This window comes from Dromaius novaehollandiae, chromosome 27 (genome assembly GCF_036370855.1).
Source record: "Dromaius novaehollandiae isolate bDroNov1 chromosome 27, bDroNov1.hap1, whole genome shotgun sequence".
NCBI lineage: Eukaryota > Metazoa > Chordata > Aves > Casuariiformes > Dromaiidae > Dromaius > Dromaius novaehollandiae.
This window is the reverse complement of record NC_088124.1, coordinates 3,132,129-3,155,230: the sequence shown is the minus strand read 5'-3', so window position 1 is coordinate 3,155,230 and position 23,102 is coordinate 3,132,129. Positions and strand designations below refer to the sequence as shown.

The 23,102-nt window shown below is 43.7% G+C and overlaps 1 protein-coding gene and 1 long non-coding RNA gene across 4 annotated transcripts in view; both read right to left on the bottom strand.

Annotated features, from left to right (window-relative positions):
• The window catches only part of SRPK1 (SRSF protein kinase 1), a 28,026-nt gene extending 7,463 nt beyond the window's left edge, over positions 1–20,563 (bottom strand). For 2 of the 3 annotated variants that reach the window (XR_010385284.1, XM_064498181.1), the window contains exons 1-11: positions 20,203–20,563; positions 20,054–20,114; positions 8,308–8,426; positions 6,433–6,541; positions 6,084–6,171; positions 5,788–5,875; positions 4,198–4,304; positions 3,324–3,489; positions 2,188–2,213; positions 1,482–1,695; positions 809–1,237 (exon numbers count right to left, since the gene is read on the bottom strand). Coding sequence is in view for 2 of the 3 variants with exons in the window: in XM_064498181.1 (XP_064354251.1) it covers positions 809–1,237; positions 1,482–1,695; positions 2,188–2,213; positions 3,324–3,489; positions 4,198–4,304; positions 5,788–5,875; positions 6,084–6,171; positions 6,433–6,541; positions 8,308–8,426; positions 20,054–20,114; positions 20,203–20,548 (1,753 nt within the window). In the remaining variant the exon portion in view is untranslated. Of the gene's footprint in view, positions 1–808; positions 1,238–1,481; positions 1,696–2,187; positions 2,214–3,323; positions 3,490–4,197; positions 4,305–5,787; positions 5,876–6,083; positions 6,172–6,432; positions 6,542–8,307; positions 8,427–11,764; positions 12,121–20,053; positions 20,115–20,202 lie in introns of those variants that run through there. The other variant, XM_064498182.1, reaches the window with a different exon arrangement.
• LOC135323761 (uncharacterized) lies at positions 12,752–19,843 on the bottom strand. The gene is made up of 2 exons (XR_010385285.1): positions 14,903–19,843; positions 12,752–13,413 (listed from the first exon to the last, which is right to left on the bottom strand). It is a non-coding gene; the product is annotated as an uncharacterized LOC135323761 (long non-coding RNA).
• Positions 20,564–23,102: the final 2,539 nt, after the last annotated feature.

The window sequence follows — 23,102 nt, the reverse complement described above, 5'->3', positions numbered from 1 at the left end:
ATCACCCATAGCAGCAAAACAGACAACTACAAGATCTAAAGTATGTTTTGGGAAAGACCTTGACGGACATGGTGGAGAGCAAAAATATGAAGTCACTAAATTATATCCAGTTATAGCTCTCAAGCAAGCCAGGAGACAGTTCTGAGAAGCAAAATAAACATAGTAATCTAGCAGGGGCATCTGACTGAGTAAGGTCCCGGTTTCCATATCGTTAAATTTCACTCGCTCCTCTTTCATGCATGAAGCTCCCCAGCAGCATTGCCACCAGGAAAACACTACAGAAAACTTAAAAGAAAAAAAAAAAAGGCAAAAAAAGCACAAGTGTTAGTTTCTCCCTTCCTCTCCAAGCAGATATACTTGACCAGACCTTGACTCAAAAAAGCAGTGGAGAGTTTTAAATTTTATCAATCGATACAAGTTCTTAAGAATATTTATTTATTTAACTGCAGTACACTATTGTGCACCGTGTTCTCCTAAACCTACAGGCCTTGCAGTGTTTTTTGCCTGAAGCAAATTACATATAAACAGAACTATTAAACAGTCTTCCTTACACTATATAAGCTTTGTTTTGGTTGGTTTGTATTTCCAGGGAAACATTTATTCATCTCAAGTGAGGAGTTACCTTTGCTCCGTGATAAAGCAGAACTATCAGAACAGACTTAACTGTACTTATCCCATATTCTAACAACTGGTGACAATTTGCAGATTTAAGTTTCTAAATATAATGAAAGAGTGCTCCAAGTGCTACAATACAATTCTCCCAGACCAAGGGGGAGGGGGGCCCTTTCTCGAAGGGCTCCTCTTGTACCTTTGTTCTCTGAGGGACTATTATTCTCATTCTCATCCTCTGAAGGTATCTCTGTCCGGATGCTCTCTTGCAAATGGCTAATCTCCTGCTCGCTGAATGATTGCTCTTCGCTCGACGTGGGCTGACACACCATGGAATCTTCCGAAACTAAGGGCACGAATGAGTCCGACATTGTTTCTTGAGGCCTGGTTTCTGAGTCACCATTACGCTGATTGTAATTACAGCTACGGAGGCTCTCCTCCTTCTGCGTGAGAGGGCAATCGCCACAGCTATTGGCATTATGAAGGTCATCCTCAAGTCGCACAGACCCTTGATTGCCAGAGCCTGAGAAGTCCGTCAGTTGTATCACTCCGTTGCAATTTATTTCTGGTACGCATTTTTCTGCACTGCTTTCCATTAGAATAGACTGCTCTTGAACAATGACTTCAGCTGGAAGAGGGAGAAATGAGAAGATTCTTAAGATAGCAGAATGTCTTAATAAAATAATGGCTGAAGCTGTTCAGGGAGCCTTCAGAAACAGACTGTCCTCAAAATCTAACAGAACAGTCATTCATTAATTCAATCTGTAATAAAAAAAATTTCCTAGCCTCTTTAGAGTGGTGCAATGTAATATACAGAAGGTTGAATGACAACAGCAACCCTGTGCTGCTCTTGCAATACTTTAGGTCCATACCTGTCTTTTTGCTGACACCTTCATCCGGTGGGCTAACTTTTAACAGCATTTCCAGAGGGCTCTGAGCTTCTTCTTCCTCTTCAGGCAGTGTTTGCCCAGGGCTTGCTTCCTTCTCCATTTCCTCTATCTCTTGCATTCGTTTCTCTAACAACTCAGCTTGTCGTTTCTGCTTCTTTTTCAACTTCTTTTTCTTATTCTTTGACATTTTGTCAGCCTACACAGAAGCAAGCAGAGGAACACCTCAAACATTTGACTTTGTTTCATATTTCAATAAATTTGGAGTGCTTCAGGTTTTCACTTATTTTAGAGCCAAGGAAGCAGTATGGGATGAGAACTCTGGAGTTCTCCCAAATACACAGCAGATACAAGGTCCCTTGGAGCTGTTGTCTGTTGCCATATCAGGGCATCTCTGTCCTAACCTGAGAAATCTACAGCGCTCTCCAAATGAGGGATCACAGATGACCAACGTACTCTGAGACCACCAAAACCACTGCTAGTGCTGGTGACATATTTGAGATAGAACTACTTGCATCCCCAAGACAGCATTGAACCCAATAAGCATCTCCAAGGACAAACATGAACAAATCACACTTTTCCTTCTGATATGGCTACAACGCTGCTTTCTCTTAATGCTAACTGCGTTATGAAACAATGGAGAGATAATATAAATAGATGCATACTTATAGATGAAAGCTGTTACACTTACTGGTTTTGGCTGTGGTGCTGTGCTCACTGAAACAGAAAGGAAAAGGAAGGTAGCGAGTTAGTACATTTATATAAAAAACCCTGCAACTATGCTCCTATGTAAAGGTAAGCTTTTTCCAATGTGGTCTGGTAACAAGATTTTAAAGAGATCAACATATGTTTATTTTGAAGCCTTCATTTCTCTACAAAGGTATAGCAAGAATAAAAAAAAAAAAACTGAGAAAAACATGAGTAAATGTGCAATTAAAATCCCAGATAGTATTTGCCTGACTGATACCAAAGACAAACTGCCTGTCATGCAGCTTTATTTACTGCATGCATTATGCATCTTACTGAGAAAATGCAAACTGAAACATTAAAATACCAAAGGGAGCTTCCCTGACCTAACCCAACTAAGCTATGTTATGGTGGGCTTAGCTAACATTGGTGCTGCAAGATTATGACAGACAGGGCCTTGCAGCATGCACTGTAATAGTTCCTGAAACCTGCAGACTGGTACAGACAGAAATTCTGAGGAGGAACATGAAAAACAAGAACTAGGAACAAAAGAGAATTTGCTCTCTGCTCTTCAGGGATGCTAGCATGTCAGGGAAACTACTTACTGTTCTTTAAACTTCCCAGATGTATGCAAATGACAACTCTAACAGGTAAATCATCTTGTTGAGACTTCCCCAAAATGCATTTCCAGCATCTCACAGTGAAAGGAGATAAGCTTTTGTAGAAAATGTGAGAAGTGCCTCACCACATGTTCCCTTAAGTACTATTTTGAGTGCAACCACATCTATGCAGTGCATTCCATAAAAGGCTAACACGTTTTTTAAATGACTGTCCTACCACTTTATCTGTGTCAGATCAACTGCATTAAAAGCAGGTGTCAGCATGAATTTATCCTTCCTCCATTTTTCTGATGCAAATGACTAGTTTCCTGAGTGTCATCGAGTTAGAACTTATGACTAGCTTCACAATTTACAGCTGCCTTTTCCAAAGTTGCTTGCAGTACTGGTCCACTGTACTTAATGCAAAGTGGGACATTTTCCCTTATGAGATCAGTTATGACTTTTTTGGAGAAGAGGACCAGTTTTCAGGAAGGGGGGGGGGAAAAAAAAAAAAAAAAAAAAAAAAAAAAAAAAAAAGCACCTGCAGAGCCAGATGGTGGGGGAGCCCCAGATCTCTGCCACTCTGTTGCTTCCGCAGCCAACCTGCGAATATACTGGTCGTTAACGCACAGAAGAATGTTCTCAGGTTTAATATCTGTATGAATGATCCGACACTTTGTGTGCAAGTAATCAAGACCCTGAAGAACCTGCAGATGGGGAGAATGAAACCAACCATTAGAAAAAGCAAAGAATAAGCAAACCGAAAATGAAGAGAAAGGAAAAATACAAAACCTGAATTCAGTAGCTGCCCAGGATGACTAGTGAACTGGAAGGATTTTTATGTCCAAGAATATTCCAGATAACCACTGATATCGTAAGAGTTAATTACCGAGTTCCAGAGTTTCTAGATTCATATACAGATTTCAACTATAAAGTTAAAACACTGTCTCTTTACCTTCGCAACTTAGCTTACCACAGAGAAAATCTAACCTTAATGCCCTATAATAAAATCATGCTTTCCTTCCCTTTCCACCCTCCAGCGTAGAAAGATCTTTCTCCTTAAGCAATACACTAGGGGGAACAGGTTTCTCTTGCTTTCCTCATCATTAAGCACCATGCTTACTGCGACAGAAGTTATAAGAAGAACTACTTGCACTTGTGAGGAATGAACAGGGTAAGAAGAGGTTAAAAGCAAAGCTGGCCTCCCACTGCGCCATCATGGTTTAAGTGACAGAAAAGAAGTATCTGCAGCAGAAAGTTTTTGCAGTAGAGAAAGGAAATATTAACCCAAAAATGATATTTGTTGCATGACAGGCTATACCACTGATTTTTAACTCTCATTTTCTTGGATTTCTCCCCAATGAAAAAGTTCTCACCGAGTTGAGGCAAACAGTGCAGTGAGAAGTGAAACATACCTGTTTGATGATCTTTTTGACACAAGGGAGCGGAAGCCCTTGATAATTTGATTTGATGATCCATTTCAGGAGATGATGCCCTAGAACTTCAAACACCATACAGATATCTGGAACTCGGTCAAGGAAAAAGAGCAACATCCTAATCCAATGAGTCCTGAATTCACAGGCTTGGGGAATCTATACCAGTGACGTGTTTCTATATTAAAGAACCCTCTCCCTTCTCACTAAGCTTAGAGAGCAGTTGCCTTCCTGAACAGCACCATCCTTTTACATATACATCAGTACTGTTACATAAAACCTTTAAATACAGAGGGACAGAGATAGTTCAAAAGAATGGTGCTAAAGCAGCAGTAGCAGTATCACACCCTGGGTGGAAGCCAGATGCACAAGCAACCATGCGTTAGTATTTCCTGCTAGCACTGAAAGAGCTTCAAGCTGAGAACATAAGTTTGGAACAGTTTAGGCTCTTGCCCCAGGCAAATTTAAACCCATATCTCTCTGTTTCAGTGTTACCTCAAAAAAATAACTAAATTTCCAGTTGATAAGTCACCCTCAGAACAATTAAGTTATTTTTATCCTTGCTTCTTTACCAGCAAAACAAAGTTTTTACAAGCCTGGACTTCAGTGTTTACATTAACTTCTTTTTGTCTGCCAGGTCTGAACAGCTACTCTAGGGACACATTCAGTATTCTGCTTTTGCTTTAAAAGCCAAACTCGTAGAATTTTATTAGGTTATTTTTCTCCTACATTGGCAGAAAGCATGCATGCATGTTTCACAAGAGTGCAAGAAATACAATATAAAGTAACAACTGACTCAATGCTAGGTTCTAGGGAAAAGAGCTAACATAAGAGGAAATATATTACGTGACTACAGTTTTCTAAAAGCTTTAGAAAATTTATAACCTACAGCCTGATTCTCTCAAGCAGTCTAGTAATTCTCACCGAAATGAAGTTCAAGATTCTGCAAAGCAGAAATGCACACAACTTGCAAATTTTAAGGGTGCATTAAGACTTCCCATAAATGACCCCCTATTAGAAGTTTGCTCACTGAACTACACGGGATTTTCAAAGCAATACACTTTAAACCTGTTAACGATGTTGGTCAAGGACGAAGGTAAAATGCTTCCCTAACTAGAAAACTTCCTTATTATCAAGTTACAGACTGCACACCTTTGCTATTTTTACTTATTGATCTTAACATTTTGTAACGCTTTACTTAAATAAGGAGTTTTATTACTAGCTGCTTGTAAAACTGAGGCGTGGGGATAGATGGACTAACTAAATTTCAGCATTAGTTATTTAGTGCTGATTCACAATCAGACGCAGCCATCCCATCTCTCATGTTAAAAGCATGACTAAGCAGCACCGTCTCCACGACTTACGCATACGACGTCAGACTTGCAGACTGAACGGTCACTTTAGATCTGAGCTGCGCAGGCGGCTTCAAGGCCCACACAGGGCAATGATTTTGCAGATTTCCTCAGGCAGCGAAGGGGTTGCCTAGGTATTGCTCACCAGCCCCTGGCACAGCAGCCGCCCAGGGGACTCCCACCTTTATGCAATTCTTCGCTATCTTCCACAAAAGGATACGAGAACCATTAACTCCTGAAATCTTGAAGTCATCTAATAACTGAACAACCCTCTCTTTATTTGGATCATTTGGATCACTGTTGCGGACCTGCAGAGAGAAAGAGGATTAAATCTGTGCTCCTTAGGGCAATTACTAGCTGAGAATATATTTTTGGAGTGCACATCTGCTGCACTAATAACTGCTAAGGTCCCTACCCAAGTTCTTTTCAACTAGATGATCCAAAAGACCAGGCACATTAACTGACTAATGTGAACTCCAAAAACAAATCAAATGAAGGCCACTCTGAGGCACTCACCGACTTTAGCAGCTTGATTTCATCCAATGCTGTTTCTGTGTAGTGCTCCGCGCTCTTCACCACTTTCATTGCCACAAATCTCTTCCCTCTAAGCACACACGGTAAGTAAATTGGAGACTGTTAACGCTCACACAAAGAAGTTATTCTCCAGGATTAACCTAATTCTCTTGCATATAAAAGCTACTTATTTAAGACTCAAGCATCATGGAAAAATAAGATTTAAACACTCTTTCGAAAATAGTCTTTGGGTCTCCTCCATACATCATTGTATTAATTTTTCATAAAATTAATTGCTTGTGCAACTCCTGTGCATTCCTGTCAGAAACACAAGCTAAATACAGAGACTTACTGGATGTCCCAGGCTAGCCATACAGTGGAGAAGTGGCCCCATCCAAGCTTTCGAATCACATGGTACCGCCCGTTAAAGAGATCTCCTATTTTCACAAGGTGATAGCCACCTAGGGAAAAAAACAGTGGGAAGTTGATATATCAAGAGATCACACAAGTGCTGAGGAACAGGTATGTGGAACAAGCACCACAACTTGAGGCGCACGCATTTGATGTGTTTAAATATTTAATCATACGGAGAAATGCAAATGTTTCTCTAATTGGATCTTGCTAGAACAAGCATACAATATATGTTAGGGAAACAGCAGCAAAGAGCCCTGGAGTTGAATGAAAAATATTCTTTTAATATTACTGAACTAGAACGACTGACTTTCCCTCCTTTCAACATAGGAGATTATCACTGTAGTATCTAAAGTTTACCAGGCTGACAGCCTTTGAAAACTGCAGTCTGATGTTCAATAACTGATTTTTAAGACTCTTACAGCTAAATCTTAACACTGCTTTTGCACGCTCTATCCCCGTGAAGAATACTCCATCCCAGACCCCAGCGGAGTTTCCCTTGCTACTGCTTTCCTGAACGAAAAGCGCTCCAACAGTTAACATCACAGCTGAAAATCAGAGAGTTCCCTCCCTGTATCCCTAGTATTTCTCAGCTGGTAACCAGGCAGTCCCAGGAAAATACCATGACTGAAATATAACGATATAAAAAGCCAGAGAAGGATGCAAGGGAAAGAGGGGAACTAGAAGACAGATTAGAGCAAAAAGCTCTGTAATTGTTAAGGAACAATTTTTTGACAGAATCTGGAATTATACCCTAGATTCCGGATGCTTAATATTCAGCTGTGGCCTGCAAATATCCATGAAACGCACGCTTTGCCAGGGAGATTTATTTCTCTCGACTGACTGGTTCACAAACAAAACATACATGTAATTGCTATCAATTATTTCATTAGCTCAAGTAGCAGAAGTCCCTTCTCTTCACTTAAAGGTTTCAGCCGCAATAGTGGCAGCTGCATAGATCACTAATCCACACAATGGCGTTTCTTCTTCCCATTTGCTTCACAACAAACAAAAATCCCACAAATAGTTGGGTAGCATGCTAAAACTTAAACCCTTTGAAGGCAAGCACTGAAGTGTAAGAAACATTACAATTGAAGCTCTCCATGCTATTTTTACTTTGCATTTTTAAACCCATGAATAACCTGTTTGTTACAGGGTTCTCCCTCTACCTTACCCAATACATACATAAATAGTAAGCACAGAAGTAGGCTTATAAAGTGACTGGAATTGGGGGCACACATTCAAACTTCAGCTAGTTTTTCAGTTAAAACTCCATGATCAGGATTCTTTTTTTTAAATACAGCAAATACTCTGAAAAAAGCCTGATCCTTTTGGTATTGAATTAGATACTCTGATACTTCCATCTGTTCTGTATCTCAGTTTCTATCTGAGAAACAGAGGTAAGATGATATTTACAGAGACACATATATAAATTATTTAAAGCAGGGATACTTAGATGATGATCTTAAAAAACAAAAAAAAAGAATTAGAAAGTGATTTGAATACCTACTCACTTTTACTGTTTTCAAAACACCTATAAATCCTCTAGCACAGAGGAAAAGCTAACATCATTAAACACAGGCAATAAAAACAGAGCTCTCCATCTCAGGCCTTGACTGATAACATTTTTTCAAACTAACCGGAAATAGAAAGAAACAGAGGCAATCATGGAACATAGTTTTATCATCTGCAATTTCAAAAAGCATTTAAAATAAGCAAAGAAACTGCATATTTTCACTCTCTGTAGCAGACAGAGAATCAAGGGAATCTTTAGATTACATCGAGCAAGCTGCACCTTAAGCAGGCAAGTCCTCACCTTTACAGTAATCATTTGGATCCTCCTGTTCATCATCATCTGATCCCAGAATTTCTTCCTCTTGTTCTGGAAGATCATTCTCAGAATGAGCAGCAGGGCCCCGATGCTGAGTGTCAGGCCTGGAAGAGAGCACGTTCCAAGTCTCACTAGCGTTAGACTTCAATAGCTTATGTTTTATATGAGAGATTGCTGGTACTGGAGGAGATGCAATATTCAGCCTTCAGAAAAAAGGACTTCTGTATTTACATGCTTTTATTCCTAAACTAGTATCGAGGTAGATATAAATAATTTTTCATGTACTAGTGAGAAATACAACTTAATGCACTAGATGCATTTTTATAGCAGAAGGAAGAAAAGCCCAGACGGGATAACGAATTACAAACCTACTGATTCCATCAAAATATCAGTCCCTTTGAAACCCTTCCCAGCCCTTTACTCATCACTGAGGATTTTCTAAAGCAAATTTTAAGATGACACCTCATATAAAATCTGAAGATTTAAATGCTGATGCATGTCACTTTAAAGACTAATATCAATTAACGCTTACACCTTCAAAAACATTAAATTGGTATTTTAGAACTTGTGCCCTTTGTCTCTTTGACATTGCAGAGATGAAAGGCAGAGCTAACAATCCTTCAGCTTCTAACACCTTAGAAGTCTCTCCGCCACCTGACATTGCCCTTGATTTTTTCTGCTCCCACGCGGTATGCTACCCTTCTAGTTTGTCTTTTCATTGAAGATCTGAAGTTTGTTAGAGTGCTACCTATGTGCGTTGCGTGAACTACGGCGAGTGGGAGTGCGCAGAGCAGATGTGCTGCAAAGCCTTCCGCGAGCTTGTGATTGTGAGGGATAGAAATCAGGCACCCAGGTGGTGTATTTTTCACTCCTACATTCATAAACAAAAACCTGAATTTTGTCCGTTTTAGCTTTTCACGCAATATGCTATGCTACTCTAAGTTTCTGCCTGTGAAGATCACGTTGGCAAAGGTCAGCCTATGGCTCTCATGCATTAAAATTACGCTCGACTCCCCTCCTAATCCTTCATGGCAGCACACTGCCTACAGGCAATGGCAACAGTTCATGGCACGATAATATGGAACAGAAAGTAAATAAAAGTTAATGCCCTACAGAGTTATGAAGCCTTAAAGAAAAAGATTTTCACAATGGTTTTGTAGAAAATGAGCATTTAAAATACACACAGTGCCTGTAGTCCAGTTATATTAGCAAGATTTAATAGCAAAGTGCTGCAGGATATCAACATTAAGCTTTCTTTTCTTAGAAGTACGACATATAAAAAAAGGCTGGAGTTGTCCAGAGAGGTAGGCAACCAACAATTTATTTCTTTATACCATGACGTACAAGCACAAGATAACATTCTTTACAGTCAGCTTCCCTGACAGTGTGAATTAGCGGAAGTTTCTTGTATTCAAACTATTGTTCCAGTAAAGCAGTAGATATAACTGATGCCTTCCAACACTATTACAAATTCAACTTTCCTTTTCCGCAGAGAAGGAGTAACTGCTGAGACGACCACTGGTTGTGTTAGTAGATAAGCTAATACATGTGGGCTTTTGGATGCAGTTTCTGCAGCTCACAACCCAGGTGGAGTCACGTGCATCACATCATGGCCATGCCAGCTGATCTGGAACCGTCTGACAAAAATTTAATATTTCAATTTTCAGTAGTTATAAGCAGAAGGCACGTTCAGCTTCTACCTATGCACGAACTTTGCTGAGATTTTCACTGTTTAATACATTAACGCTATGTAATCTTAAATATTCACGGAGTATGAAAGGAACACTCACTCATTCGCATCTGTAAATAGCTTCAAATTAAGCCATGATCAATCTGGAACTGAAGTCTGTTGAAGTGAAGAGCAGCTACAAAGGTCATCCCAAGCCCAACCATATCACCCGACACTTTGGGTCTGTTGTCAGGTCTAGTAAGGCCTCTTGATTTCAGGATTCAGAACCAGATAAGCAACATAGATCAGTGGTCTCGAACTACATGCCAAAAAACTGCCAGACAGTCCATTACACTGCTGTCAGGCTAATGGGACATTTATCAACAACTGAACAAAATCTCAGAGATCAGGTCAAAAAGCTACTTCAAAACTGCAGCGTTTCTTTAGGAACAATTGAGCTATGGATAAACTCACAAACTATTCCCAAACGAGAGCAGGCAGCAAATGCAAGGATACAGACAGACCAGCTGAAGGAGAGACTGGATGCTGGGAGATACCAAATTGTGCGGACAAGGTAAGGACGACCAGCACAAAGAATTACACGGGGGAGAATTTAAGCCCAGCAGCCACACCCGGAGCACAGGAACCAGAGCGTAATTCCTCCAAAGCCATTTCAAGTTTTTCACTTTTGTGTGCAAAACGCAGGGGGTAGGAACAGATTCAGAAGGACATTCGTCCCAAGAATCACAGAGGTAGACAGAAATGTCACGCTCTTCTGCAGTCACAGTGCTTTTGGATAACAGTAATTGCGTGCGTAGAGAAAGAAGTTACTGGAAGCAGTAAAAACATTCCTTCGGAAGCTGCATGTACCCTCCTAAGGGGCAGCCCACAAATCACACTGCTGACAGCGTCGTCTACGACACACCCTCCAGCCTGCATCCGAGCCCGTCCTGGGGACCTGAATGCGCTCCTAGGAAGCCCTTCGCTTGTATAATATATTCTATTATACCAACTCATCTAATACATGGCTGTGTTTGGCTTGCATACGTTTTGGCAATACCATTTCCTTTTCAAATCTCCTCGAAAACACATCTCACTCCTTTGCCTTCCTGGGAAAATTCATTAGCTGTCATTTGAGCCCACCACCTTCTTCCCCTAAACTGACCACGTCAACTGCAGAGAGGGATTAAAGAAGAGTATTAATCAGCGCAGAATATATATTAATACAACAGAAAAAACTGACACACACAAGCACAACCCTCATGTCTGCAGCCTTCACTCAGACAGCAGCCTGCTAACAGGCACAAAGGGCTGCTAAAGAGAGCAAAAAAGATCCAAATCCTGTATTTAAAGACAGCTGAAACAGCTGTCAGTAATACTGCAAAGTGTAGATAAATTATATAAAAAGCTTATGAAAAATGGTTTTAATAATTTACACTTCAAAAAAAATCAACAGTTTTAGGGTTTATAGATATCTACCCCTATTCTACTTAAAAATACCTTGGTCACCTTTTACTTATGCTGCCTCAATGCCCTAATTAATCAACAGAATTAACTGGATTTGCAGTGTCTCTCTACAGCTACACAGTCATATTTTACTCAAGGAAGAAAAGACAGGATGGAACAGCAATGCTTTAAGGCAAAATGCAATTTCTTTTATGGAATTCATGCAAACCCATATTTAGAGACCCCCAAAAGTCCTCGTTCTCGCCGGAATGCCTGAACTGCGACTCACGCATGACAAAAAAAATAAAGACAGAGAGGCCAACCTACCTGCACGAAGCACGGCCTCCCATCGATAAAGGTATCCCTGAAGACAGTCCAATAGTTTTCGAAAGAGCCATTAAAAATGAGATGGCAGACTGCTCGGGGAGCCGAGGCGCATCAGCGGCAGGCTGAGGGCTGGTTCTTTTCGAACGCAGCAAAGCTTTGTGCAAGCGCGAGGGAGGGAAGGGATTTGCCTCCACCACCTAGCTGCAGATGCACAGCACTGCATTGCAGGTACAGGGCCTTGCAGCAAGGCTGGCGGCTGCTCTCAGCTGATCTTCCTGCAAATTCAGCCGTGTTAGGGGTTGTGCGTAAACGGATTCAGCTCATGCTCTTGATGTTTACCTGTTTCAATCTTCCCCCTAATGAAATTAGAAATTCGGTCGGATACTTTGTTTCATCTTCCTCAACAAGCCGGTTTTATTTGCCTATTCAACAGTCCACTAGATTCAAAGCTCTGGCGAATGCAAGGTTCACAGCAATTGCCAACAGTCCAACCCTTCTGATACAGAAATACCAGAGCAATCGCACAGGAGAGAAAGGGTGTTCAAAGTAAAAATGCGCTTTCTGAAGTAATCCCAAACCTCTCCATCCAGAGTTATAAGAAGAACTTATCCTTTACGCCTAAAAGTGACAAAACAGTGGGAGAAGCGGTCAAATCTTCACCAGATCTTAAAAAAAGGTAACTGAATATTCTTCGCAGGAGCAGGCAATTATTATCTTCCTCCAGTGATGTACAAGAATTACGACCCATTTCCTGTGCGTGTTTACCCTGCTGGTTTGTGTAAGTGATAAGGGAAACAGGTCCGCAACAATGTGACGTTACCAAGTAATAATTTAAGAGATTTTCTCTGCTACTGAGAAAGGTTTGCCAGTGGAAGACGCTCTGAAGCTGGCTCTGCAGTTTTAAACGGGCAGGCTTAAAGAATTGGATTCTTAATAAACTCAGCTTGCTGTTTGTCTGAAATATTTTCACCTTAAAAACCCACAGAATTAAGTTTGAACATCCTTCTAATACAGTTTAATAAGAGTTGCCAAACCTCTTCCTATTAGAAGAGGTGCTAACATGCAAAGTTTTCCACGACAGCCAGTATTTTGCTCCACACTCACTGAATACATCACACAACACCTCTGCTCGCCTCCTTTTCACAGCAGAGACAGTAATGATTACTTGCAGCAACTACGATTTCAGTCAATCACTCCTTCCTCACAAAGCATCCAAAGAGTTTAGAGAAAACATTTTTGCATTCCCTTGCCGGGCTCCCATAAAATCCCTTCTCTGGTCCACACAGTAAAAATAAGGTAAAAACAACATTAAGAAGCCTCGACCGCAGCACACGTTCTTGCAGATCCACTAGCAATGGGAGGACAAGAAGGGAGACGACGACGACAATCATGCCGACTGGTTTTCACTGCACTGTCTGCACTCACGTCCTTTACACTGCTTGCGGTGGAGCGACACCAGCGCTAGGCCCTTTGCTGCTCTCTCTAAATTAGTAGTGAAGACATTAAAACAGCCAAGTCTCGGCATGAAACTTCACTGTCAAAACTCAGAACTCGCTTTCTCCACCCCAACAACTTACATAATATGCTTGACAATAGGTTTTCGGTTCTCCTATTTAAGGGCATTATGTATAAGCGACTTCTGGTATTTCCTGTACAAAACAGAAGAGTTTTGAAGCAGTATTTTCCCTTGTCCCCCAAACATTAGAAATACTATACATGCTACACATCTACTTGCTTAGAAGAGAGGGAAATATGGACCCTTCTGCCATCAAGCAGAGAGAACAGCATATATTTAATCCAAATTGCTTTTGTCATACTATCATCCTTATAGATGCGCCAACTTTTTTGCATATACACTCTCTCCTTCTTCCTCTCTTCTCTACCTCAGTTTTCCACTCCTTTGATATTTGCAGATATGATATAAATTGCATCTGTAGATAACTGAGGACAATTGCTTTCTAGATGATTTTTAAGAAGCCTGCAGCACAATCTTTATAAACACTGTCACTCCTTATTCGGGAGATCAAGTTACCCACATAAGACTTACATCCCCAAACAGATTTCATTTCAGTGAACTTAAGACTAATCCAGGTCATACTGTAGGTGACACAGATAAGAGTACTAAAACATACTCTGCGAGTCTTGCTAAAGGTCGTGTTGCTTTCCACCTTATCCATCCAGCCAGTGATTTTCATGATTGTATACCCACCGCAGCAAGATCTTGTTTCAAGTGTTGTTATGATTTTCTTGCTTTTACTGGGGGGGGGAAAAATAGACTGAAGCTCCATCTGGCATGGCGAAAAGCCAGCATTTAGAATTTCTCTCCTATTTTTACATCTGTGCATCGAGACAATGTCTCTTTAAGGGAAGTATGCTTGCCAGACTGCATCTCATTATTATTCCTCAGTGTGCCTGCAATTTCAAGATCATGTTAAGGCACATCTAGTCTGAAGAATGACTGCTTCTGTTGCCAGCCCCCAATGTGCTTACACGCAGGAGATCCGCAGGCAAACCTAGTATTCAGTAAATAACTGTTTAGATTCAAACTTGCAGTATGAATTCAGGTCTGAAACTGCAGAAGTACTTTCTTGCGTGCATGCACTTTACCCTTTCTGCTCAAGGCATATTAAAGTATTTGGAAGGGGGAATTGTAAAGCGTATTTTGTGGGGGAGTTATGAATTTGTAATCCACATTATTTTGTAATTACATGCAAACCATTCACTCTCCCATCCATATTTTTTCTGAATAAAGAACTGGCATTTTCTGCCAGTAAGGCAGATCTGCAATACTTGCTGTTGAAGGCCAATTATTTGAGTGCTATAAACTTACAGGAATACCATTGTTAGGAATGTAGAGGACTGGAGATAGTCTAACATTTAGTTTTGAAAGAACTGAACTCAGAGGCACCAATACATACTTTTGTTCAGTAGATCAGTGGGAGTTCAATTTGAAGATCAGTCATAATGAATTTCACATGAGAATGGTACTAATGTACAAATAATAAAAGCAATTAAGTTTCTTGCTCCCAATACCTACTCCCCCACACAAGTACTTAACGAGTTGTTTGTAGAACCGTCTGCTATTTCAGCTACACAAACTAAGGGCCCTCCATGGAAACCAGCAGAGCTTTAAGTTACCTCCTGTCATTCTGAAGTCTGATGATCATGTCTGTATTTGAATGAAAAATCCTGTGGGCGAGGCTTCAAGTTCTGACTCTACTTTAAACGTATGTTTAAAATACTTATGAAATTTGTAGCCCTGGTATTAACTCTGGAAGACAAGCGAGGAAAACATAATTCGAGATCTTGATCCAGGGCAAGGTTTAAGAAGGAAGCTGAGGAGGAACTCGAGAGCGCTGTCATAAATCCAAGGCTTTCCAAAGAAAGCAGAAAAGTCACGTAAGCAAGATATACAATAACAAACTGAAAAAGTATAAAAACACTAGGAGCTTTCTGCTTCCCAGAGTGCATAGATGGAAAAATTACCAACCTCTTAGTCTCTCTTCATCAAGAAATCCTTTTGTTTTTTCCGTTAGGGAGAAGAAAGAAAGAAGTGAGGCTTCACTGCACGTCAAGAGGCTGGTCAGAGAATCACAGATAGCTGTAATCCAGTTGCTTCCTGAAAATACTGAATATTGCATGCATTTGGGGAAAGGGAGGGGAGCCAAGACAGTGGCATTGTACCAACTCAACTCTGCTCTTGCTCTCCCTCCAGTGGTAGAGAGAACTTGAGGAACTATTCAAAGTCCAAAGAAAAAGTATCCCCCATTCACCAGAGCCCATAAAGGATCACATAAATTAACCAGGGCACCCAGAGGCAGAATGCTACAGCCAACCTACATTTTTCAGAACAAGTCACATACCGTAACTGTATGGCTACCGTTACCTTTGCAGTTATTCATGCTTACTGTAATAATTCATGCTTTGAGGCATGAACAATTCAATAGCCCTCATTCCCTGAGCACACAGAACTGTTGGTTTTGTGCACAAGTGGGCCAACTTCTTACTGAAACATAAGGTAAAAGTCACCGCTGAAGCAAGACGCTAGACTAGATGAAACAGTATTTTTACCAGGGCTTGCCAGCAAAATACCCATTATCTGGACATCATACAGGCTTGTAGGCTGGTTCCAGTAATACATTTAAGTTCTTCATGCCAGAGGAAATGAACCAGAATATAGAAACAGACAAGAAACTGAGTAGTTCAGTTGCTGTAACTGCTTTGAATTTGGATAATTTTTTCAGTCTAGTTTTAAGTCCTATATCTTAAGCTCAGCGGTATACTAAGGAGTGATTCTTCCTCACACAGAGAGAACAGTATGATCTTCTGTGTCTGCAATATACAATGCAGATAAGAAACAAACACCTCACAGATCATAATTGCCAGCAAAACACTAACAGTCACAAGTACCTAATCCCATTATAATTTACTGGAGGCACAGTTAAAGCGCAGCTACATTTGTATTTCAGTTCAGACAGAAACACACTTCTGAAGCAAATCCCTGCTCTTCCTCACTTACCGGGCTTTGATTCACATAGTGCAGCAGTCTTGCAGCATAGGAAATGGATATCTCCTGGACAAAACTGCGTAGATTATCTGCACCAGAATCACTTCAGGCACTAATGAATGCTCTGTCCAGACTAGAGCGAATTCACAGCAACAATCCCCTCCAAACAGTATGTGGGGTCCTCAAAAATCAAAAAACCACACACACAACCTGCCCCTCAACCTTTTAAACTCCTGTTAGTTGGCACTGCTTCCTAACGCAGACACTACTTTAATGAACCAAAGGATTAGGACAATTACATGTGCAGTCTGTTCTGTGCCATGGGCCTGCGAAGCAAGCAGCAGCCGCCTCGTGGCCACACGAAAGCCTAACTGGTCGAGGCTCCCATCGCACCTTTCTCTCGGTGCATTCATGGAGTTCCCCATCCAACACTGCACGTAAAATACCAGAATACAGAAGTATTGTTTTCAGTTCCCTTGAAGCATTAAGATGAAACCTAGGACAAGAACTGTTCCCGGAAAAAACACTGTGCAGCTCCCTGATCTTCCTAAAGACCAGTACAAATTCTACAAATAATGTTTGCTTACCAATACTGAGCTCTAGTGAGATTAGTAACTGCTTTAAACAACTGCAAAATCTGCTGTATTTCTGACCATCAGGCAAAACTAAGTATCTGAATAAACCTCACAAGATCCACCCCTCTGAAAAGTTCATGGTCAAACTGATAATAGTTTTAGTAAGGAAAAAGCTTGTAAGCATGCAACCTCCTTTTTTAAAAAAGAAAAAGATTTTGGCTTTTTGGTGCCTTTGGGAACAACTGACTCACAGTGCCCGAGATCTTCACACCTCTCACCCATGAAGTGATAAAATTAATATATCACACACTTTCCAGATAACTTTCAGCCACAGCTATCTTTCGGCAACAACATGCATTGCAATATCCTACACACCAAACTCAACATCCTACTAACAACTTAAGCTTTGACGTGCACACTTCCTTACATATTCTTAATATTAAGATGAGCACCAAGTGGAAACTCACCTCTCTCACCTTCTAAAAATAATTTAGATTAAAGCAACTTCAATTCCCTGCCTTTTTGATAGAAAGGACCGAGATAAGAAGAAACTGAAATAAGTGCTTCACTCAAGGCCACAAAGCAACCCAGTGGCAGTCAACGTTAGCACTCAGGATCTCCCTATATTTACGCTTGCTTTTTGTTCCTCCAAGTCATTCAGCCGTCACTCTCCCTGTCCTTCCTCCTCCTCCTCAATTCTCACCGAAACGGGAGCTGGGCCAAAAGGTGCACAGCCACATTACTCTTCCAACCGCACTACAGGAGGCATACGACAGAATAGCAGGCTAGTCAAGCAGAACTTTTCTCAGCAAAGATTTGAGACAGCCAATCTGATGATTCTTCCAGGTTCCCACAAGACTTTGGGTAGTTTCACCGGAAAAGGAAGACACAGGTTCTCACCTTCATACTACCAAGAATCTTTGCCTGTTCTCTTTCAGCAAAAGAGTACACTTGGATCAATGCTCTTACTCCTCCACCGATGTCAAATAAACTTCAAGAGGGGTAGAAGAAAGAGGAACAATATGAAACTGCAGAAAATAAAGAACTTTGTTGACCACCCCATAAAAAAGAGTCTTACACATGGAACTGTAATTAGCACTTAAGACCAGCCTAAAGGGGTTATTTAAGTAAAACCCTCTTATCTGAACCTAAATAGCAGCAATTTTAACTACTGGAGGATGAGAAACTGAGATAACTTTCTAGCTTTGCACTTTGCACAGTCGATTTTCATTTGTTTGAACCTTTTCTTTACAAGTAGCTTTTCCTCTCTGTTTTTTAACCAGACTGGATTGATAGTAAATTTGAAGCAGGTGTAGGTCATTTCTAAAGTGAAAGATAATTTGAATTACTTCAAATCTCTTCAGAACATTCTTTGCATTGTTATACTTACCTATAATGAGATAGCTTCAAATAATTACCAATCTGTACTTTTTTAAAGTTAGTAAAAAAGGATAAAAACCCCTATCTTTCATATAGAAAAAAATAAAGTGTATAATCCAACCAACTACCACTGAACATTAGATGTTAAAAGAACATTGCATGTGTTTCAGGATGCAAGTTTAGGTTTTATGAAAAAGTCTTACAAGAACCCAGTTAAGCCTATTTCAGAGGATTTAACTAGAACAGCTTTGCATTTAACTAGCATAAACCTTGTGGTACTGTGCCTCTAAATTAGATGCTAACATTGGGTTCTTTTCACTGTCTGACACAGAGCATGATGCACAAGCAAGTCTCTTTAATTTCTGAGGTAGGATCCAGTAAACCTACGATACTAGAAAACAGAGTTGGGAAAGTGTGCAATTTAAGAAGACAAGCACAGCATTTTACAAATAGTATTGCCCACTCAAAACAAGGCTGGCAGCAAAATCGATAGCTAACCAGCAGTGCGCTAGTAAGTACCAGTTCTAGCTATTTGGTTAAAAAGGATTTTTTAAATACATGCCAGAACTGGGAGTTATCATTCAGCAGTTTCAGGATTCATACAAGTAACAGTCTTACCAACTGCAACTGTGAACTCTATTGGTAGAGTCAGCATTGCTTATCTGCAGCTGGACAAAGAAAGACAGCAGGCAGGCATATAATTGAACAAATGATTACTCATTCAGAAATTAAGACACATAATACTATAGAAGGAGAACAGGGTCTTTAAAATTGTCCTCATGCTATCTTCAAGATATCTGGCGGTGTCTACCAAGTAGCACAGAAATATATATATACACCCCCCCCCCCAAGAGCTGCATCTAATCTTCCTCACCTCTGAGAACCCCTGTCTCAAACCAACTGAATCCTTGCTGCAGGCAAAAATCGACCAGAAAATTGAAAAAAACCCTTGTGATCTGTCAGAGGAAATGACTAAGAAAGTGTTACTCTAAGCCTAAAAAAACCCATCCAGCTCCCAACCCCCCAAGCCTTGGTAAATGCCTTTGATTCCTAGGCACCAGCAAGTCTAAAACCTTGTAGGTACCAGAGTTTTTGCACAGAAAAGCAGCATTTTATGAGCATACAGGACTGGCTCTAAGATTCACACCACCCTTCACTAGAAAGGAATCCGTCAGCAGCCCTGAGTGCAGCACTTAAAGCATTCTGTTAAAGCCATTGTTTAATATTTACTCCAGATCTTTTAGTTTTTTCTATCTGCATCCAGCAGCTCACCACATATAAAGATCTGTGAGATTCCTGCGGTGGGAGAGAAGCCACACAAGAGCATCGAAGTCAGAGCAGCAAACAGGACACTGTAACGTTTTCAGGACAAGATTAAGGCGGGGGGAAAAAACAATAATAATAAATCAGGGAAAAGAGCGAAGAGAAGCCGGCTGCTGCAGTCGGCAGGTCCGGAAGGGTTTGCGGACGACCGAGCGGGGCAGGACACGGAGCGAAACGGGCACGGGGCCCCGCCACCGGGCCCGGCTCGCGGGGCACAGCGGGAGCAGGCGGCAACCGTCGCCGTTACGGTGCCGGGGAGCCCCGGGGGAGGCAAAGCCCGCAGCGCGGGGCGCCCCCCACCCCCGCCGGGCGCCGCGAAACGGGCCTGCGGCGACACCACGCTCCCCCCCGCCGCACGGCGCCGGCCGCCAGCCCCCCCCGCGGCCCGAGCGCGCCGCCGCGGCCCAGCGCGCCGCGGAGCCCCTTCCCCGCGGGGCCTAACAAAGCGGCGGGGGAGCCGCGGGGCCCCGAGCGCCGCCGGCGGGAGGCCGGGGCCGCACTTACTTCCTCTGGGCCTTGTCCTTCTTGGCTTTGGTCCGCTTCTTTCGGGCCTGCAGCGCCAGCACTGCGGGGAGAGAGAGAGGCGTGAGGGGGGGGTGGAGGGGCGAGGGGGGGCCGCGCGGCCGGGGGGGGGGGGGGGGCGCGGCGCTCACCTTTCCGCTCCATGGCCGCTAGCGCCGGTAGCCCCGGGTGCCCCGCGCGCCTGCGCGCTGGGCCCGTCCCCTGCGCCGCGCCAGGCCGCGCCGGGCGGAGCATGCGCGGTTTGGGCACCTTCGCGCGCCGCGGCGCGCGCCACCACGCGGCCTCGCCCTCGTCGTTGTTATGGCGGCGGCCGCCGCCCCCGCTACTGCTGCTGGTGGCGGTGCTGGTGGTGCCGCTCGCGCTGCTGCTGGGGGAGAGGCCAGAGCCGGGGCTGCCCGGGGCGGCCCCGCCCCCCCGCTCCTGGCCCCGCCCCCTCCCGCCCGCCGCGGGGCCTGGCGGCGCCTGCAGGAGGGACATGGTGCCGAGCGCGCACGCGCGGCAGCGGAGAGCGCGGCCGGGCCGGCCGAGGGCGCGCGCGGGCTTGTGATGTCGGCGCTCGCGTGTGTGGCGTCAGCGCCGCGCGCGTGACGTCAGGCGCAGCGCGCCGCCGCCGGTGCCCGCAGGGCCGTCGCCACGCGCCGTGACATCAGGGCGGACGCGCCCGTGGCGTTCCGCGCGGTGCGGCCTGCCCGGTACAACGGCCGGGGACCTCCGTCAGCCGCTGCCCGGGGGAGCTCGCGCAGACGGGGCGCCTCCGGCTGCGGCGCCCTGCTGGCCGCAACGTGCCTGGCTTCCCCTAACGTCGTAGCCTTTCCCTCGGCATTGTAGATAAACTTTGGCAGGGGGAAGATCTGTCAGTACCGCGCGTACAACGCACTGAGCCACCATGAGAGTCAGGGCTGGGACACCGGCGTCATTTAATATCTGTATCACACAACACATTGCACTTGCAGGCTACGGGGTTATGGTAGCGTCTTTGCTCTGAGTACTGCAGAAACCCCTGTGCGTATGCAGGGGGTTATATGTTGCTTAGAACTTGCACAATCGTCCATTCCCCTCTGCGGTTCCGTTGGACGCCGTTTTGGTCGCGAGCTCTTCCCGCAGTTCGGGCACTGGCGCGTGCTGCTGGGTGCTGGTCGGGGACGTGGGCCCCGTTTCCACGGCGGGGCCTCCGCGCGCTGTGCTCCGGTGCTCTCCCATCCCGGCCCCGCAGCCAGCAGAGGGAGGCACCAACATGGAGCTGGAAAAAGCTACGGAAGCAACGTGCGCACTGGTTTTCGGCGCCAGGAGTTGGCGTTGTGAAGCGTGCCCAAGAGCAGTGGCCCTTTGGCAGCAGACTGTAAATATTTCCATGGAAAGGCAAATACAGTCTCAGATACGCAAGCGTGCAATTTTGGAAGACACAAAAATCCTCTTCATAATTTCTAGTTGTTGCCTTATTACGACAAGCTCTGGGAATGAAATATTTAGTCCTTCTACCTGTTCCCCTGCAAAGAGTTTTAAGTGAAAAACTACAACACTAGTTTTCATGATATTAGTGCAATGCAACGGGAGAGGGGCAGCCCTACTCCCAAATGTGGACCTTCTTTGCACAGTTACTGTGTTCAATCTAAGCTCGAGCTGAGAGGCTTTAAGCATGACGGAGTCTCTCCTCTGCTAGTACCGACCATGCAGCAACACTGTAAGGTAATTCCTACCTCAGAGAAGTCGCAATATAAACAGTCCGCTGGCAGAGAAACTATTACAATCTCAATTTACAGGTGGCATGTTCCCGTGCCTGAAGTGGGATCTGTTGTCCCGTATTTGTAATAAATGACTCACAGAGTTGGCTCCGACAAGGGGTGTTCACACCTGCCATGACTACTGCTGTGCTTCCTACTTCCTGTGGCCTAGGCCAGGCTTCAGCAACCCGAGGTGAGGACATCAAGGGTGGCACGTGGCCAGATCTGGAAAGCAACACAGCGAAGCGAGCGCAGAGACGGGTATCGCGGTCCCTTGGGCAGCTGCCTGCGCTGCGGTCTGAACGGGGAGCCTCGTGCAGAGGTCTCGCACAGAAGCACGACACTACTCATCAGTGGTAGGAGCATCTTCACCGCTGAGTTTCTTCCAGGACTCTTCCAATCTGGGATAGAAAAACAGAATCGGAAGCGGCAGCCTCGAAGGTTGCTGACCCCAGGCCAGGACAGCCTTGTCTTTCCACAACAGCCTGGCACTAATTGTTAAAGCAGCATAAATGTCCCCAACTATGCCCACACACAACCGGTTTATCTCGTCTTTCTTCATAGCTCCACGTGCAGTGTGACACACCACAGCGCATCGCCCCGAGAACTGCTTCTGCCACTCTGTGCACAACTCCTGAGGTTCCTCTACTGCTTTATGTCTTTTCTAGCCAGTATGAACCAATGTAAAATGTTAATAAAATGACAATTGGGTTTCGGGGGGTTACATATACTTTGCACTCTGCAGTGGTAGTAGGCATGGTGATGTTCCAGGATCTGGATCCTCTAATTCAGTGCCATGGGAGAGCTGCCTGGGATTCTGCAGCATGCCCTGCTGCAAAAACACGGCATCACGCTAGCTGGGAAGGGCATCAAAAGAGCTGCTATGTGCACCAAACAACTGTAGTTGCAACTAGGTCAGGTGAGAACGTCAAGCTGCCTACAAACACATGATTACAGACAGGCCTTTGAACTCTGACTTCTACTTCTGTGGCTTTTTAGAGGTATAGGTGGAGTCCTTGGCCATAAAGTACGTGCTTTGTCCCTTCACAGCCTGTGTCCAGGGACTTGTGCTTGGCTAAACACAGAAGCCTTGTGTATGTATGCAGGGGCAGAGTTAAATCACTGCACAGCTATAAGGGAAAAAGATCAGGATTGTCTGGACTTCCTCTCAGCGAGATATTTGTTTTGCAGCACGAATACCCATAATTTGAAAGCTAACATACTGACGTCTGAGTTGTCCCCTGGTGCTCAACTGTGCACAGTCATGGGGGTGGGAAGGAAAGATTCAGATCTTTGCTGAGCAAGCCAAC